Source organism: Malaclemys terrapin, chromosome 4 (assembly GCF_027887155.1).
Source record: "Malaclemys terrapin pileata isolate rMalTer1 chromosome 4, rMalTer1.hap1, whole genome shotgun sequence".
NCBI lineage: Eukaryota > Metazoa > Chordata > Testudines > Emydidae > Malaclemys > Malaclemys terrapin.
The window spans coordinates 85252541-85272407 of NC_071508.1; the positions used below are offsets into that span (position 1 = coordinate 85252541).

The 19867-nt window shown below is 42.8% G+C and overlaps 1 protein-coding gene across 4 annotated transcripts in view; it reads left to right on the forward strand.

Moving 5' to 3' along the window:
• The window catches only part of RAD51B (RAD51 paralog B), a 606119-nt gene extending 590031 nt beyond the window's left edge, over nt 1-16088 (forward strand). For 3 of the 4 annotated variants that reach the window (XM_054028316.1, XM_054028318.1, XM_054028317.1), the window contains one exon: nt 10362-16088. In XM_054028316.1, the coding sequence (XP_053884291.1) occupies nt 10362-10498 (137 nt within the window). In that variant the 3' untranslated portion in view covers nt 10499-16088. The remainder of the gene's footprint in view (nt 1-10361) is intronic. The other variant, XM_054028319.1, reaches the window with a different exon arrangement.
• The last annotated feature ends 3779 nt before the right edge of the window (nt 16089-19867 follow it).

A 19867-nucleotide genomic window follows, 5' to 3' on the forward strand; every position in this document is an offset into this window, starting at 1 on the left:
CACGAAAGCTTATGCTCTAATAAATTTGTTAGTCTCTAAGGTGCCACAAGTACTCCTGTTCTTCTTTTTGCGGATACAGACTAACACGGCTGTTACTCTGAAACTTGAAAATAGATTATTCATTTTTACTCTCTGACTCTCAAGCTCTAGCACAGAGCAGGAAGGTTTGGGTTGTGGTGAACCCTTTAGGGGAATGTTTATTTGTGAAAAAGCAAACAAAACCAACCTGTTCCCACTGCCAGTCTGTTTTAAAAAAAAAAAAGTAATGGAAACATTTCAGTTGGAATTAGGGTTGTTTTAAAAAGAATCTGGGACCAGCTTTGACCTGACAGTATTCCAAAGGTATGTGCTGTATGCCAGTGTTATACTGATGTGTATATATAGAGAGAATTGCAATCACCTTCTAAGAATGCTGCATCTACAAATCCCTAATGTAGACACACTGTGCCAGTGTAAAGCATGGCACTTACCATTGTGGTTTGCTCTGCTAACTTAGCCGAGCAAGTCATACCTGCCTAAACCTGGTTTTGTATGAGGGCAGCACATCTACATTAGGGATTCACACTCATGTAAGGTTTCAGAGTAGCAGCCGTGTTAGTCTGCCGCAAAAAGAACAGGAGTACTTGTGGCACCTTAGAGACTAACAAATTTATTAGAGCATTTATTTAACTGCATCAATGTAGTTATACCAGTGTGTATTTTTAAAAATTTTCCTAGTATAGATGGAGCCTTGTTGTGATTGTAACATGGATTTTCACTATTAGATGTTATAGATGCAAACAGGACATCCCAAACAGCTATTAGCTGCAGGAATAACATAACTACAGTTACGTCAGGGTTTTCTGAAGTGCCCATCAACTCATCTCTGAAGAGCTTCTGATGCATCTCTTTAATCAGGAAGGCAAACGGTTGATTTCTACACATCAGTGCTTTTGGACTGGATCACATATATGAAATACTTTGGTTACTCTTACTGTTAGGGTACCTGTCATCAACAGCACTAGCCCAGAATGAGTCACACCCACTCATGCCATGATTTGCTTAAGCCAGCAAATCTCTACTTTCCCCCATTTTTTACAGGGTACAGTCCTGTTAAATTCATAATCTTATTGCACCATACAGTTCTTCCTACAGCAGGCCCTTGCCCTCTAAGCAGTCTGTGAATCCAAGAGCTCAGCTGCTTCAAGACATTTTGGTTCATTGCCTGTCTTCATTTACCAGGTGTGTTCTTTTGCCACTTTAGTTTCCTGTTGCATATCAAATTTGGGTCCCTAGAAATTTCTTCTTACTAGAAATAATTAGGTCTAATTAAGAGAAAATGTAGGCAGAATAATGAGAAAATGTAATGGATGATGAGGTCAATTGTACTGTAGAATTCTCTTTTCTTTAAATCTAAGATGAGCAAAGCCTGGGAAAATATACTGTAAGGAATGATACTGCACGGGCCCCTGGTGCGGGGAAAGAGACTAGTTGCGATCTTATAGGTATTTTCTGTCGTAACTTACATGATTCTTGGTAACATGTTCATTTCTCTATTGGCGATTCATTCGTAAGGGCATTTCTGTGTAGGGTGGAGGGGAGGTTCAGTGTCCAGAGAACATTAATCCTTATTTTAGCAGGTACAGGGTAAAGTGTGTTCCCTTGTACTCCACTGTAACTGTAAGCCTTGCCAAGCCCTTACATTCTTTTCTGAGTATGTAAAAGATAAGATAAAACATGAACACTAAGAGCTCATCCTGCCCCAAGGGTCTCTATCTCTCTCTCTTCCCTTTACCCTCCCCACCCCACAACTTGGAATTGGTGGCACAGACCCAATACTTGACATGTTTGGGCCTTTTCTTCCTTATTGCTGCTAACCATGCAAATTAAAGTAATGAGGGCTGGGAGCCTTTCAAAGGTGGTTTGAAGTCCTGTATAGATGCAGAAAGAGAAGCGAATAAGGGTATGTCTACACAGCTGATGTTAAAGCACTGCCCCTGCAGCACTTTAACGTGGCTGTGTGGTCACGGCTCCAGCACTGAGAGAGAGCTCTTCCAGCACTGTAATAAAACCACCCCCACGAGGGGAATCGCTGCCAGCACTGGGAGCGCAGCTCCTAGCACTGGAGCACTACATATCTACACTGCCACTTTACAGCACTGAAACTTGCATCACTTGGGGGGGGGGGGTTTCACACCTCTGAGCGAAGAAAGTTTCAGCACTATAAGTGGTAATGTAGACAAGGCCTAAGACAGAGCTGTAGCACACAAGCACCATCCTAATCAGCTCATAATCATTTTTAGACATCAACAAACACTAGAGGCAAAGAAGAGATGAAGAAAAAAGGTCTAATCCTAAAGTGCTTTTTTACGTTGCTATTCCCTTCCTTCTGCCCCCACACAGTGACCCAAAACACTGGCAATAAATAATGGCAAGACCCAAAGTTTGGATTTCAGTGCAGGTTTAAAGGATAAGGTGGGCTCAGGAGCATTGTCTACACTAGGACTCCCACCACTGCTATCATCAGTGGAGCTGAACTAGTGTTAGCAACAGTGCAAAATGTTTGCAGATTAGTCTAGTATAGACAAGGCCTAAGATTCCCCCAAACTACTCCCAGTTCCCATCTTGGCAAATCTGACCTAAAGCATATAAAGTTTCATTATCCGCTCTCTGTCTTATGACGCTGTTTACATCATGATCTTTCATTAGGGTCCCAATAAAATCATGGTATGTTTCTAGGCAAACCACGAGTTTTAGATTATAGAAATTAGGGATGGAAAAGACTTAGAAATCATTCAGAGCTTGTCTTCACGTACCCCGAGAGGTGGTAGCTAGGTTGACAGGAGAAGTTCTCCCATCAGCTTAGTTCCATCTACATGGGCGGGCGGGGGGAGGGAAGAGGGGAGTAGGTATGACTATGTCACTCAGGGGTGTGGATTTTTCACACCCCTGAGTGACATAGTTATACCAATATAGGTCTATAGTGTAGACCTGGCCTAGGTCCATCCACCTGCAAGATCACAATATCGCCTACCTGGTAGAGGCATTACAGGTATCCAGTTGATTAGAACAGAGAGTAGAGCTACTCTTAGCCAAAAGACCAAGAGCTCTCTTAGAATCATAGAAATTAAAGATGAATAAAATCTACTAGGCCATCCAGTGCCCTCCTCCTTCCCAGGCTAGCTCAAGATTGTTCCTTACACTGTAATTGCTAGTGCTTTGAACAGTTTAGTTTTAAATGTTTCAAACAACAGGCGTCTCAACTGGGAGACTATTCAACAGTCTAACAACTCATTTCACCATCAGGAGGTTTTCCTGAGAGCCAGCCTTTTCTTAATTTAACCCCCCTGCTACTCCTACTTGAAGGTGACCCACCAAGGATTTAATTTTATTTTTGTAATTATCTGTGTGCCCTTTCTTTTGAACAATTTTTTTTTAACAATTGAAGAAGGCCTGGGAGGTTGCTTTTGGTCTTTCTTTGTTTTTTACCTTAGAAATACTAGGAATAATAATGCATAGTGCTTCTCATCAGTAGAGCTCAAAGCACTTATCAAAGGAGGGCAGTATCATTATCCCCATTTTATAGATGGGGAAACTGAGGCACAGAGCGGTGACATGACTGGCCTAATGTCACCCAGCAGGCCAGTAGGACAGCCAGAAATTGAACACAGAGCTTCTCAGTCCCAGGCCAATGCCCTATCCACTGGGCTATACTGCCTTCCTTGTCAGGGTTAATTTCCCTTGGCTTTTTTTGGAGAACCTGTAGGGAGCCCTCACTGAAGTTTATACAGACCTTTCATATCTTCACTGAAAGTGCAGTGTGTTGGCTATTTAATAAAGATATCCTGTCTGCCACGTGCTTGTTATGCATTGGCATTAAACAGGCATGAATAAAGGCAAAAAAAAGAAGAGTTTTAAACAGACTGAGTCAGTTCTTCCAGCCTCCTGATCATTTTCTGAATTTCCTCCAGTTTGCCTGCATCTTCTTGGTAGTGAGTTGTCCAGAACTGAACACAGTATGTCAGCTGTAGTCTTACCCATGCAGTGCAGAGACTTCCCTCCCAATCAGTGGCATGATGCTTCCCTTGCTTGCTTCATTTACATTTAAATGCAATTTTCAGTAATGGTGCCTTGTTTCTAACAATCTGTGTGGCTGTTGGAATTACTTATGTTCCATTGGGGACTTTAACACTAAAGTTTAATGTTGTCCAGTCTACCAGTTTAATAGACACTGATTGCAGGATTTCATCTAGTTTGGATTACAAATGAAAGTGGCTTTGTTTTCATCCAAGCCTGGATTTGTGAATGTCCATTGTCACTTCAGCTCATGAGACAGCTCATGGTGTCCGACACCATCAGGTGGCCCAGAGACATTTATACGGAACACATCACAGGACACCGTCAATACCACATTGAGTAACCGAGACCACCGACCAGGGAAATAACCCACTTCCTTCCCTGACGGACCAAAGGACGCACCCCACCCATATACTTATCTGCTACACCGATACTGACTTGGACTCCTTATTCATTCCATGGGTGGCGTACCTGAGCCCACCTATCCACTGAAACTTTAAAAACCCTTGCACCCCAATCTGGATCTATGCAGGTTATGCGATATGTATGTATCTTCTCATCCTTGCAAACGATACCTTTAACCCCCCATAACCCAAGCCTGACCCCAGATGTATAGTACCTTGCCTCTTAACTCGTGTATATTTCATTTTAAACATTAACTTTAATACAAATTTTAAATTTGTTCAGAAGAAGTCCAGGGCTGGAACCAGAAAGACACTGCAGGTCATGCTTGAGGTGTAGTGACAGAACTGTGTGGGGATCTGGAATGCTAAGAACAGGTGGTGTGCAGGTCAGGGTTGAAATGCTTTGGCAAAGTTGTATTTGGGGGCTGGCATGTACATATTTTCCTGGCTGCCAAGCTCTTCTGCAGTATCCCAGCACATCCCATCCTCGGTCCCACTCCCTCCAGCTGCCAAACCCTCCTCATTTCCAGGTGTTATCCAACTGGAATGGGATGATGTTCTGAAAGCTGCAAGATTGTTGTAGGTCGCTGAGCAATCATCATCATTGCTTTCTGAGAATTTGAGAAATACCAGCAGGGCTGTGCTTGCTCTTTTGCCTCCTAGCCATGCTAATAGAGGAAGCTGAGAAGCAGCAATAGATTACATAAAGTAGGGAAATTCCCGAAGACCTCACCCAGACAATCTTAAACTAAAGTTGCTTTGCATACACAACAGATAACCCTGCAATTGCCTGTAGCTCCAAGGGGGGGTTATGTAGTCATACCCTTGTCCTGTAATCATTCAGTCCGGTTAAACCAGCTGAACCATGGAGACAAAGTAAAAATCCCTGAAACAGATTCTACCTTTTCCAGGTCACAGCTATATGGAACTCCGAATGATTACACATAGCATCAGTCTCTCCCACACCAGGATATACACTTTGATAATTATATTCCCATAGAAATAACAGCTCCCTATCTCTACTATCGATTGCTGTGAAAGCCAGCGTTGCTTCTAAAAGTATGCCACACTTTGAAAACGTGTGATTATGGAATAGTAGTACTCACTCCACAGTTAAAGTTGCAACTGAGTTTCCATTAGAAAACCAGTTTGGCAGAGAGTGGATGCTTATGGAAGTCACAAAGAAGTCATAGCAGTTTCAAAATGGTAGGTTAAGTCTGGGGCTGAGGCAGAATTTTTCTGCAACATTTGAAATGAATTATACATGACATTCCGAAGTATGTCACTCTAAAAGTTCTGAGTGTTGTTAAACCTAGTTCCAAAACTCTTCTAATTTTTTTGGCCCTTCGGAGCAAATCACCAGAAAGATGGAGACAGAAAAACCATCCTTTACTGGACTATCCTAGTTGAGATATAATACCCAGGACCAAGAGGAAGTTGATTTGTGTAAAATTACAAGTTATTAATGTTTTCTTTAATGGCATTGCTGAGATGTTGATACAAGTTCATTAAGAAAAATAGTACTTCTCCAGCCCCTTTCTTGCAGAGACAGACATCAGTGTGTTACCAGTTACTAGGGAAGTTTATCAATGGAAAAATTAACTTTTTCCTGCAAAATTCTTGTTATTTTATTGGGTTTCAATGCTGTAACTTGTAAATGGGCCAAGAACATGAAGTAGAATGGCTTAGAGTAGCAGTTGTTAAGGAGTTGTTAGCAGCTGTCTTTGGGGAAAGGGAGAGGGAGGCCACAATCCTGTAAGACTTCTGTTCCCTTCCACAGCCTGCTGTTGCAGTAAATTTCAGTGTTGTTGGAGCCATGTTGGTCCCAGGGTTTTAGAGAGAAAAGGTGGGTGAGGTAATATCTTTCATTGGACCAACGTCTGTTTGTGAGAGAGACAAGCTTTTGCACTTGCACAGAGCTCTTCTTCAGGTCTGGAAAATGTACTCAGTACGTCACAGCTAAATTTCTGGCCTTCAAACAACCCAACTTTGCCAAGCTCATCAGCAGAAGCAAGCTCCCCACAGACCAGGACACGCCAACTCAAAGCGGCACTGGACCCTGCCAGAACAACAGATGCAAAACACATTTCAAGATCCATGGGTCGTACACATGCCTATCACATGTGGTGAGCCTCATCCAGTGCATCAGATGCCCTCAATAACAACTAGGTGGGTGAAACCAGGAAATCACTACACTCTCATATGAACTCACACAGAAAAATGATAAAAGTCAGTAACATCATATTATCCATGGGCAAATACTTTTCAAAAAGTGGTCACTCCATGTCTGATCTCTAGGTCCTCATCCTCAAAGGAACCCTGCACAACACCTTCAAAAGACTGAGCCTGGGAGCTTAAATTCATAACTTTACTGGACTCTAAAAATCATGGATTTAATACAGATACTGGATTTATGACTTATTACAACTATCTTTAACCCACTATCCCCCCTCCCCTTTTGGTACTATGTCTGCATATGGGTGAACTGGCCACTTTACCTTGTATGGTCTCTTACAATATGTGTTAACCACTTATGCTAAATAATCCGTTCCATATTGTATTTAGCTGTGACACTGAGGGTCTGTCTACACTACAAAATTATGTCGGCCTAAATTATGACAATGTACAGCCGCCACAGTAATTAAATCGCTTTTACATGTCCACATTACGCTCCTTGTGTCCTCATTAGGAGCACGTGCACCGATTTAATTGTCAGCATGGGGCATTGTGGGATGGCTTCTGAAAGCCAGTAACAGTCAATGTAAGCAATGCAGTGTCTACACTGACACTGCATCGACTTAACTACATTGACCTACCTAAGTGCTACACCTCTCGCAGAGGTGGAGTTAAGTCAGTTACATCAGGCGAGTTACATCAGCAGGAGCAACATTTGAGTGTAGATGCTTACAGAATTAGATTGATGTAAGCTGCCTTGCCTCAACATAACTCTGTAGTGTAGACCAGGGCTGAGTACTTTTACCAGACCTGAAGAAGAGCTCGGTGCAAGCTCAAAAGCTTGTCTCTTTCACCAGCAGAAGTTGATCCAATACAATATATTACATCACCCATCTTCTCTCTCTAAATTTGCTGAGTCATTTGCAACCAGTCCTTTCTAAAGCTAGAAATGGTCCATAAACCACTGCACTGATTCCTGAGGCACATCCCATGAAGCCGTGCAAAGGACTCTGTGCATTTGCAGAGGACTCATTACAAGTGTCTTAGGCTGGGTTGCCACTAAAATATTTTGCCGGTATAGTGACGTTGGTCAGAAGTGTAATTTTTTAATGACATTTCTATACTGGCAACAGCTCTAGTGTAGACTACTCAGTTATACTGACAAAAAAGTGCTTTTGTGGTAGAGCTTATACGGATCTACTGGCAAAACCACTTATTTGCTGGTGTAAACTGCATCTACACTAGAAGGGTTTGCTGTGGATAGTTATACCAGCAAACCTTTTCTAGTGTAGACTGAGTCTTAATATGGGTATCACACAACATCAGGCAGACTGAGAGAGGAGAAAGACAGCATTAGACGGGAGAGAGAGGTGGAGAGTCTCTTCACTTCAAAACTCCATATAAACCATAAGAAAGGACTTCTTTCCTACCTGGCACATTGTCCCTTCTGAACACCTCTGCTAATGCTGGTATTATCATGGCCCCTTTCAGTCCATCAACTTGCCTTTTACCTACCTCCTTTCACTCAGCTTTATTGACTTTCTTCAAAGCTTTGATAGCGAACAATAGTGATTGGCCCATGCAGGTGTTGACTGTTCTGCAGGGTCCTTGAGGGAGCTGTACTTTTCTATCCTACAATGGAGTTTGTCTAAATGATCAGAAGTACATATTTGCCTAGGACTATGGCAACTTGCAGTGCAATTACTGGCAGCAAACAGGTCTTTTCAGTCTAATTCCTCTGTCAAACAGGAGGACGTGCTCTGACTGGTGATTCATTATTACCTGGGATATTTTGGTTCTGATAATTGCTGGGTGCTCTTTCAGTTCATTATCTCACCTCTACATCTGCCTACAGCATAGATCAAGATGATCTTAAAGAGTACTCTCATTATGGTTATCTCTTCCCAACAGACAACAGTGCATCTGCTACATGCTGTAGTTAATTATAATAATATAACATCTCTACATTTATATAGCATGTTTACTCTTCAAGCACTTCACACACTATATACGTCTAGCACCGCTGAAATGGAATTGAGTCCGAGGTGTGGGGCAGCAGCCAGGCAGAACACTGAGGGGAGTGGAAGTTTTAGCCAAGTACATGAGGCAAAGTCCTAATTGGCCACAAAGATTCCTGTGTGGAAATCTAGTTTTCCAAGACCCCAATTAAGAGCAGAAGCAGCAAACTGTAGCTCCCTAGGGGAGAAAGGAGGTGAACTCTGCAGAGATTCAACCACCCTGTGAATAAGGGCAGAGTGTTCTCCAGAGAGGAAAGAGTACCCCATACTGTTTGACAGAGACCGTTCAGATAGGCTATGAATCAGCACTGTCTTGCTGGGAAGGCAGTCGCAGATAGCTCTCAGCCCCATGGATTTTGAAGGGGGCATAGGATGGAAAGCAGACAGCCTTCATTGCCTATATAAATTCATCTCCACTGTTTAAAATCTAATCATTAGTCTTCAAAGTAAAGTCTAATGTAAAACTTTGGATCTGGATACCAGTGCAGAGGGATATCCTAGGATGACAAAAGCAGAGTCCATTTTGCTTACTGATGTATTTAGTGCCTAGATGCTATGGTGACCAGCACGTATATAGATTGATCTGATAGACAAGCCATGAGATGTTCTGGCTATTGGCATGATCTGGACAAAGGATTCTGGGACACTGATGTACTTTATCACTGGAGAGAGAGAGGGAGTGGGAGGAATCCCCCTAGCTGACTCCAGGTGGGTGAGGAGGCATTAGGGATAATGATTCTGTGGGGAGTATGTTCTGCGAGAAGTTAGATATTTCATTGCATTTCAGTAGACGATATAGAGATACTTATGGAAATTACATTTAGACAAGTCCATCAATCCATTTATTAACGTGCCCATTGTTCCTGTTTCAAGGGGGATGAAACACTGAAAGTACTGGTGAGCAACAATACTTGGTCTGTATTCACAGCAGTTTGATTAAAAGTTGGAAAATAATTTGCAAGCCCTGGAGGTCCCATCTAACCCTTGTACATTTTTTTAAAAGCACTTTTACCTTTAGACTATAACCTGTAATATGGAAATTGGGTAGATGAGTGGATTGGGTTACATCCTTATCAGCAGAAGGTCTCTGCAAGGACAGCCTAAATGTGGATCTTGACTGATACACATAGGGCCAGTTCCTCAGCACGTGCAAATTGGCATAGCTTCATTGACTTCAATGAAGATATGCCAGTTTACACCAGCTTAGGAGCTGGTCTTTAGTGTGAGCTAATGAAGAATGATTGAAGGGATTGGATCAGGCTAAGATTTGGTTTATAGGGGCAGTTTGACCCCGTCACCTTGATGCCCAGTGTGGGAGTTTGCCTCTGTGAGGAGCATCATAAACTCTGAAAAAGCCAATCAGACAAACTAGAAAAAGCAGCTAGACCTACAGTACTTTTGCATATGCTGTTCCAAGCCAAACAATCTGGTGACTGCAAGGCCCCAGGACAGCCAATCAGGCTGCTGGAGACATTATCATTATTCACTGATTAAAAGTTAAAAATCAATTAAGTAAATTAAGCTTCAGCCAGTCAGAAACTGGCTTATACTGAAAAGTCTAATGTGCTTTGCTTTCATGGGTAAACCAGATTTCTGATTGGCTGAAGCACACAATATGTCTTGTCTCAGCACTAGGTGAAATGCTACCATTCGGTCATGATCCAAGTGCATACAGTGATTCATTGGCCTTCTTCATTGTGTGTTTCAGATGGAAAGGACTATCCAGATGCCAGCTGGGAAGACTCCAGTCCTGTACTGCAGGCCATAAGAGTGAGGACCAATATCTTGAAAGATGGCTTCCCCAGTTCCACTGCTGAGACCCTCAAGCTAGCACAACCCATATGAAGAAGAACGTGTCTCAGCTGGAGAGAAGCATGACACAGATATTTTGCCAAATGTGATTTCTTTAAATTTCTATGAAACAGTTTGTGGAATTGCTTCTTCTTTTACCTCTGAACAGGGTGACTTTGAGTGTGGTTCTTGTTCTTTGTACATGAGTAGCCATATTATATTTAGTGATATAAAAATTCTGTGTTAGTTCTGGTTAATTTAGGTGACATGCTGAAGAAAGATGCCAGATTGGTGCTCTAAAATAGGTACAGCTCAGGCTGTGGCAGCACTTACATCCCCATCTTACTACGGCCTTGCCAATGGGCTTCCTGACCTGGAAGACCCACTTCCAAGAGTGAGAGGAGAATTCAGTTAGTCCTAAAATGTCAGTTCAAAATCTCCAGGGAAATGTTGAACCCACCAGTTGGCTTGACTAAAGTACAGCAGTTCAGTGGTTCTTGTGTCTATGATGTACTTTAGAATAATCTTAGCCTGTTGTGTATCACAGTGAAATCTAATCGTAAGCTTATAGCAATTCAAGGTTGAGGGAGAAAATGTAGCAATGATTGCAGTCTCATCCTTCTCGTGGCTGAATTCTAGAAGATTAGTGTGTATGTCCACTGTTCAGCTTTTTCCATCTTCAAAACATTCACTAATCCTCACAACACCACTGCAAGGAAGGAAAGTAATTGTTACCCATTTTACAAGTGGAAAAACAGAATCAGAAAACTTGACCTGTTCAAGATCACACCTGGTCTACACCTAAAATTTAGGTTGACCTAGCTACAGCACTCAGGGAAGTAAAAGCTTTTGGAGTCTGTGCGACATGGTTAGAGCAATCTAACCCGCACTGTAGATAGAGCAGTTGGTTGATGGAAGAATTCTTCCATTGACCTAGCTACCTCCTCTTGGAGAGATGGATTTATTACAGCAATGGTGAAAGCCCTTCTGTCAATGTAGGAAGTGTTTTCACTACAGCGGCACAGCTGCGGCATTGTAGCTGTGGTGCTGCACCGTAGACATGGTCTGAGCTGGGATTACAAGTTCCTGGCTCCTAATTCTCTGCAAGCACAAACCAGACCTATCTCTCCACAACTAGGGAGGTCACTCATCTGATTTTCACCCAGACAGCCCACTTTTGGGGTGGTTTGTCCCCTACTGGGACAAAAAACAGACGTGATATTGTCTGGTATTGGATGGGGGCCACTATTTTTCAGAGTGCTCTGCTTTGCTCCCTCTGGCATGACATTGAACACACCATGCATTGATCAAAAAGAGGAAACCATATGATGAAATGCAAAATGAGGAATCCAGAAAAATGCTACATGGATGAAGAGAGGTTTTCCCTTTATGGCCATTCCACTTCAGCCAACGTTGATAGTGAGTGAAAGTCATTACCATTTGATGGCTGTTGGGTGCTCTTTGTGAAATGAGCCAATAGCAGAGGCGGATTAAGGTCTCCTGGGGCCCTGGGCCAGAGCAAGTGACGGGGGGTGGGGTCTGATGCCGGAACTGTGGCCTTCCCCTACCCCTTCCACCTGCTGCTCCATCCCTTCTGCCTGCACCCCCGCCCATGGCCCTACCCCATTCTTCCCCTTCCCCGTGGCCCTGCCCCATTCTACTCACAGCCCTGCCCCACTCCACCCCATGAACCCTACTCCCATTCCACCTCTTCCTCCGCAGCCCTGTCCCCCACTTGCTTCTTTCCGCCACCCCCTGCTGCAGCCACAAGGCCAGAGAAGCTCTGGCTGCGGCGGACAGCGAGAGCTCCTCCATCCCCAGGGCCGCAGCGGGGACCCCTAGGCCCGGCCCCATAAGCCTGTGCGGTAATCCTCCACTGCCAATAGCCTCAACCCAGTTCCTAGTGGACAATTGCTTGCATCTCAAAAACGCCATGACATGTGTCACTTATTGACACTCATGTTGGCAGTCTCAGCAGAGGCTAAGCATGGGATGGGGCACAGAAAATAATCTTCCTTCTTACTGAGTAAGTTGGGAGAGCAACCTGGAAATGAGTGCTCTGCATACACACACACTCCTCTCTCTGGAAGTAGCCGTTGCTACAGTTGCCAAGCGTGTTATTCCATTTCAATAGGCCACTTCATAAAATTTCCAAAATGCTTCTTGGGGAAGAGAAACTCCCTGGCTGTTGTGTTACTGTTTGGTACTTTGAGGAGGCTTTTTTATTTTTAAACCAAAGGAGAGATTTTCAGCTTGACGATGTTATCTGCCACGGCCGCTTTTTAATAAGGTCCCGCTGGGCTAGTATGTACCCATTTCACCTGAGTAGCTTATAAATGTTTGGTAGCGCATTCAGACGCAGAAGTGTTTTCTGCTCTTACCGGAGGCGGTGTTAGCCCATGGGGGGCCCTAAGCAGGAATATTCCCCCCCCCCCCACACACACACACACAAAACACATAATAAAAAGTGAATAGGGGGCCCCCCCTTGAGCTGCTCAGGGTCCTAAGCAATTGCTTAGTCTGCTTATGTCTAGCGCTGGCTCTGGCTCTTACAGTCACATGCCTGAGTCCAGGACCTTTCAGAACTACAAAAGGCTGAAGGGCAGGGAAAATTCCATCAAGAAGCATTCAGGTCGCCAAGAAACAGCCAGGGTCTGTTTAGGCTTAAAATGCTTTGTTGTTTTGGGGGGGAGGTAGAAGAGGGGAGTACATATTTTTTAAATGTTGAAATGCAAGAATTGTTTAGCTGATTTGTCCTGTATTATAGGAACATTATGATTTGGGGGGGGGGGAGGCACTAAGCTTTTTAATATATCTAAGGAGCTAGAGTGTTTTATGAACATTATTGTATGCAGTGATGTTGTAGTTGTGTTGTTCACAGGCTCTTAGCGAGACAAGGGGTGTGAATAAAAGATATTACTTCACCCCCCCTTGTCTCTCTAACATCGCTTCCCCTTCTGTGATGTGATGGCCTCAGCACACCCTGAATAACAGCCCCTGCACTCCTTGTTCATCCCCTGGGAAGCACAGAGACCTGCTGACTACTGCTCCCCCTTGGGATTAAGATGACAAAAATGAATGGTGGGGAGCCATGGTCAGAGCTCTATCCCTATCTGCACTGGCTCCTAGGGTGCACCAGTGAGAGCAATCTGAGGCACAATCTCACCAGTGTTTCTGCTGGGCCTGGTCAGTTCTGCACCACCACCGCACAGACAGAGCTGTGGCATAAATGTCACAACCAAGCCCATATTGCCAGAGAAGCCTGCTTTTGCAAGGAAATTAACCAGATGAACCAATAAGTCTCTTCTGTTCCTACTCCTGTGATTCCATGGCCCTGCAAACACATGCACTCAATTCCTGCTGCATCCCATGCTATGAATCTTGCAACTAGACTGGTGCAGCCATTCTCTTTCTCCTCTCTAAGGACAATAGTAAAATCCACCAGCCACTTCCTTCACTAATTGGGTCAGGTTCTCTCTAAGAAATTAATTGACAGTTGAACAGATTTATTTCCACTATAGGTGAGCAAAAAAAGAGCATCAACATGATTAATTGCGTGAAAGGGACGACAGGTTTGTAGTTCAAAAGGCCTGAACTGATTTCTTTTCTCTTTTCCTCCCCTATCCAAACTGCTCTGTAATCAGATATGCAAAAGGGCACATACTGAGTTAAAGTGACTTTTTGAAGGCTTCTCACACTGTACAAACAACTTCTGAGGCCAGTCCGGAGCCAAACCAGCACGTATCAGTTCATTCCAGTACTTGTCGAGGAAAGAGAGTGAGAGAAAATTAGATCACTCAAGGACAGCTTCCTCCTGTTTCTTCTATGTCCCACTACGCCCCCCAGGCCTCTGACCTGCTAATGTCCTTTTCCTCTTTGTGACGTCATGCCCCAGTTAAGATAATGGCCTGTTTGTACATTTCCATAGCACCTTCCACTGTAAAGGATCCAAAGTGCTTTGAAAATTCTTTTCACAGCGATCACTTCGTCCATCACTGAAATGTAGCCAGGTCTGAGGTGGAACATGGCAGCCACTTAACAGTGCCTAGCAACGCTACACAGCTGTTGAAGACAAGAAGGGAAGATGTCTATATACAAATGCAGCTACAGGGACAATTTTACATAGGAAGGATATAAATAGCAGAGCTGAAATTTGGCCAGGATGCTGGGATTAACAAACCAACTCTTGCTGGTAATGCACTGGGCTCTGTAATAACCACAACTAGTGAGTGCCTCTGATTTTCATCTCATCTGAATGACATCAGAATAGTGCCCCCTATTAATGTGCTTGGGCATTGCTTCAACACAGATTCAAAAGGAAGCATGCCTGACTCTGCTGTACCACCTAGCTACTGCCCAACGCCAACAGCAGCAGACAGGCTCATAGCCCAAAAGGGATATGGCATGGATTGCATCGCACCTTTTACAGTAAAATAATCCACCTCACACATGCATTCCAGGAACCTGGCTGCTCAGCTGGCCCGTAACTAGGGGGCTGCACACTTTGTGACTTTGATAGGCCAAGCGCATTGCACACAACGAGGACTCCTTACACCGCTCCATTACCTCCCACAAGCTCGCTGTGTGCCACCCTCCCCCTATATTTCAGGAATTCCCTCCCTGCAACCCCCACCCCCCCTCCTCACCAGTGGCAGATTTACCGTGAAACAAACCATGCTGTGGCACAGGGCCCCCAACAACAGGGCGCCCCAAAGTGCAGGACAAATCTGACAAATGACTGAATTTAATAAGCACTGCAAGTCGTGAAGCAGTCCAGGCTTTCTGCATTCTGCGAACTGTGCTCCAAACTTGTTTTTTTTAAATAGTCTAGCAAAGAATTTTGCTTTGCCATTTTTTCGCTGTCTCGGCAATAACATAGCAGCAACTAAGGGAAATGGTCATTTGCCAATCAAAGTCTGTCTGCTTGACCAGTTAGCCAATTGAACAAAAGCACCCTCCCCCGCACATTGCAACAATGCCTGTGATTTGTCACTAGTATGGAATTGGTAAAAATCCCGTTTTTAGAGAGCCTGATAAAAATGCAGGATTAACTGCATTAAACCTAATTGGGTGATCCATGGCTCACCCAGGCCCACTCGTGGCTACACCCCTGCTCTTTCAGACATTTTTTAATCTGCCTAAACTCAAGGTCAGTTTTTTAGCAATAATGAAGCAACACTATGAGCCTGGCAGTCAAAAACGCAAAAAAATGAAGGCGAGGCAAGAAGCCGAAGCTAAGCAAAAGACAGTTTGTCATCTTATATTAAAAAGCTTGAAGTATTGAATAGTGGACATGCATCAAAAAGTATGGGCAAGGAAACATTTGAATTAGCTGATCACTTGCTGAGTTGTGGGGATACCACAATGACTGCAAAAGTTGAACAAGCCAACGCTGAGGTGACAATGGAACTAACAAATATTGGTAATGTTGTTGAAGTAAGGGAAGAAACCTATCCTGAAGACATTGCATTATGGCCAAAATCTGTTTCATTGGCTATGGTAGAATATTTCTTAGTAAATAAACCGAAAAATGTAGGTAATATGGAAAATTTGAGAAAAGAGTATGAGGTTGCAGGATGAAAGCAATGTATAGGTCTTCATGAGTTCCATTTTCTGAGGATAAATAAAAATGGGACGACAGACATGAGAATTTGGTTGATTTTTTTCGGAAACAACTAAGGCAGTCTACTGTTATGTTTGCAAATTATTCCCTGATCATAGTAAAGGAAAACAAACATTCGTCGACGGGTACTCTAATTGGAGAAATGTTGCAAGCCATATTGCTGATCACGAAACTTCCAAAGCTCGTATTAATGCTATGTGTAAGTTCATTCAAAGGTGTAAATTATCTGGAATAATTAATTCTGTGTTATCAGCTTAGTTTGAAAAGGAGTGTTCTTATTGGAAGAAAGTGCTGAGATGTGTTGTTGCAATGGTCATGATCATTGAGTCATCATTGTCAAATCAGCTCAGTTTGAAAAGGAGTGTTCTTAATGGAGGAAAGTGCTGAGACGTGTTGTTGCCACGGTCAAACTGCTGTCTTCTTTGGGACTACCTCTAAGAGGACATGATGAGTCATCATTGTCAAATCAAAAAGGTAATTTTTTAACTTGCCTTGAATATCTTAGTGAATTTGACGATTTTCTCAAAGAACATTTGAAAAATTATCAGTATTGTGACTCAGGAAAGACCAACTTTTTAATGCACCAAACCGACGATGAATTCATCACTATAATGGCAGAGTGGCTCAGAAACCAATTCACTGATGAAGTAAAGGATGCCAAGTACTATTCCATAATAGTCGATTTAACACCAGATGTGAGTCATGTAGACCAATTAACATTAATTTTAAGATAGGTGACCGGCAATGGTGACGTTATAGAGCTATTTATTTGTTTTGTCCCGCTAAAATCCCATACTTCTGAATGTCTAGAGACAACTGTTTTGGAAATCATTGCAAATTTAGATTTGGACATCAAAAATGGTCGTGCGCAGAGCTTTGATAATGCAGCAAATATGGCAGGAAAATATTCAGGTCTACAGGCAAGATTGAACAATGCAAGCCCCTCTGTTTTATTCATACCATGTTCAAGCCATTCCTTAAATTTAATCTGCAATGCTGCAGCCGAATCTTGTGAGGGAGCTACACATTTTTTTGACTTCATTCAAAATGTGTATGCCTTTTTTTCAGATTCCATGCAGTGGTGGAATATGCTACAATCACATCTGGAGCAGGCAATTAAAAAACATTTGACAGTCAAAAGAATTGTGACATCAGATGGTCTACTTGTGTAGGTGCTGTTTTGGTTTTGAAAATGAGCTATGATGATATAAAGGAAACCTTATTAGACATAGTCACATCAAATTATGAAAAACCGTGTGCGAAAACTGAAGCAAAATCCTTAGCAGAAAAATTTGAAAAGTACGGTATTGCTGTTTTTACTCTTTTGTGGAACCATTTACGTCAAAGAATTAATGCCATCAGCAAATCGCTACAAAAGATTGATACAAATTTATTGACTGCTGCACAATTGTTAGCCTCAGTTAAAAGTTTTGTCATGGAAGTTTGAAATGACTATAGCTCAGGAAAAGCAGAGGCACTAACATTAACAGAAATATAGGTTCCTCTGATATATCTGATGAGAAGTGTAAAAAAAGCAGGAAGTTATTTTTCGATGAAACTAGATACAATGAAATCAATTTAAAAGGGAAAAAAATCATCGTTGAGACCGTCAATGTTATTTGTGACACAATAATAGTGCAATTGCAGAGTTGAGGTGAATCTCTAAAGAAAAATGTTTTATTTTTAGTGTTTTTTGACAGAAGTATGGACAAAAATGCTAAAAGCTACTACAGTAAGAAATTAAGTGAAGTCTATCGAGAGGACATAGACACAAATCTTTTTGAAGATGAAGTGAAACATTTCATTCATTTTATCGAAAATGATGAGTTCTGTACTTTGAGATCACCAGTTGATTTGTATAGACTTGTACGTGATGGTTTGCGGGCAACCTTTCCAAATGTAGAAACCATTCTGAAAATATTTTTAACAATACCTGTCACAAATCCTTCTGGTGAAAGTTCTTTTTTTTTTTTATTGAAACGAGTTAAAAATTAGTTGCAAAATACGATGAGTCAGGAACATTTGACAAGTTTGGCAATATTGACAATTGAAAGTGCCTCTTTACAAAATATTACTTACGATGACTTAATTGACGATTTTGTAAAGAAAAAGTGTAGAAAAAAAGCTATCTGAATAAACTTTTTTTTTTTTTCAAATTGAATAAGTTTCTTCAGAGGAAGTTAATTTTTATTATTCCATTCATGTGTCATCTATACTTTTTATTTTTACACATTTTTCACGTTAGCGTAATGCAAATACAAGCTTTTATCTAGACCAGAAGTTCTCAAACTGTGGTCCGAGAACTCCATTCAGGTGGACCGAGGAAAGCTTTTTTTTCTTTTTTATAAAGTGCTCTTATCAAAAGCACTTTACAATAGTTAGCTAACGGTACAAACAACATTTGGAAAGATCATTAAGTGGTCTGCCGAGACCCTCAGCAATTTTCAAGTGGCCTGTGAAAAAAAAGTTAGACTACAAAAACAATCAACGTACCTCACTTTATTTTCATTTACTTCCTATTACTTATAATGTAGGAGGAGGAGGAAGAAAAATGGGATGGGGGGAGATAAGAGAAAATGTCCTGAAAATGAAGCTGCGCACAGGGCTCCACTAACACTAAATCCACCACTGCTCCTCACTCATACCTGGGCTCTGTGTGCCCCCCCACCTCCTCTGCTAGGGATTCTGTGTGCCCCTCAGTCCCCCTCCCCCCATACTGGGTCCCTCGTCCTCTCTTACTATGCCAGTGGCTCTGTGTGTCCCTCCATTCCCACCATCCTCCTCATATCAGGGGCTCTGTGTGCCCTCATACCAGGACCCCCCTATAATCCCCCCATGGGTTCTGTGTGCCCCCTATTCTCCCTCCCCACCACCCCACCCATTCCACGGTCTCCCATTCTCTGCCTCATGACAGGGGAGCTCTGTGACCCACCTCCCCCATTGCCCCTTCATGCCAGGGGCTGTATGTATGCCCCCCATTCCCCTGTCCTGCCCACTCTCTAGGAGATAAGGCAATAAAGGTGTCAACATGTTAAACTGTGTTGGGAGGATAGGCAGAGATTAAATGGTGTATTATGGAGCTGGAAGGCATTAATGGGTGTCATCAACTAGTTTGATGCATTGGCAGAGGTGCTTGAAGCTGTGACAGTGCTAAAGAGCTGGGCATCATGAGTCCCCTATTACCACCCTCCCTCTTTTGGTTTTCTAGTTGCCCCTCCTCCTCCGCCCCCAAAAAACAGTATAGTTTTGACCACATATGCTTAGAACATTCCCTGAAATTTTGGCATTGAGCGGCTGTGGCATTCAAAAATTATTGCACTACACAAAGACAGCGCAATGCCAGCAAATTGGGTGAAAGGCCTGTGCAAGCTTAGCCACTAACATTCATTAGTTAGCACCCAGGCCCCAAAACTTTAACCGACTCTAAAGAAAGCTATGGAAAAATAGGGTAGCCCACACTAATCTATTATTACTCCAGTGGAAGCAGAACCAGCAGCCCCACACCAGGCCTCATTCTCTGCTACCTGGCACCATGGCTGTGTAAAATTCTACCAAATCAGAATGGCAGTGCTTGACTGCATTTGTGCTGGCATAAATGACCATGTAAGCTGCAGGATCATGGCCAATTAGGCCCTTCATCTCTGCCCAAACACACACAAGAATGTTTCCCAAACTGGTCTGTGAGCTGCTTACTGGCAGTGTGCAGTGATCTGGCTAATTGCATAGTGCTGGCTCCTCCGCCTTTCTTCCAGCTACTAAATCACATTCAAAGAAGCTAAGCGACATAAATGTTTGCCCAA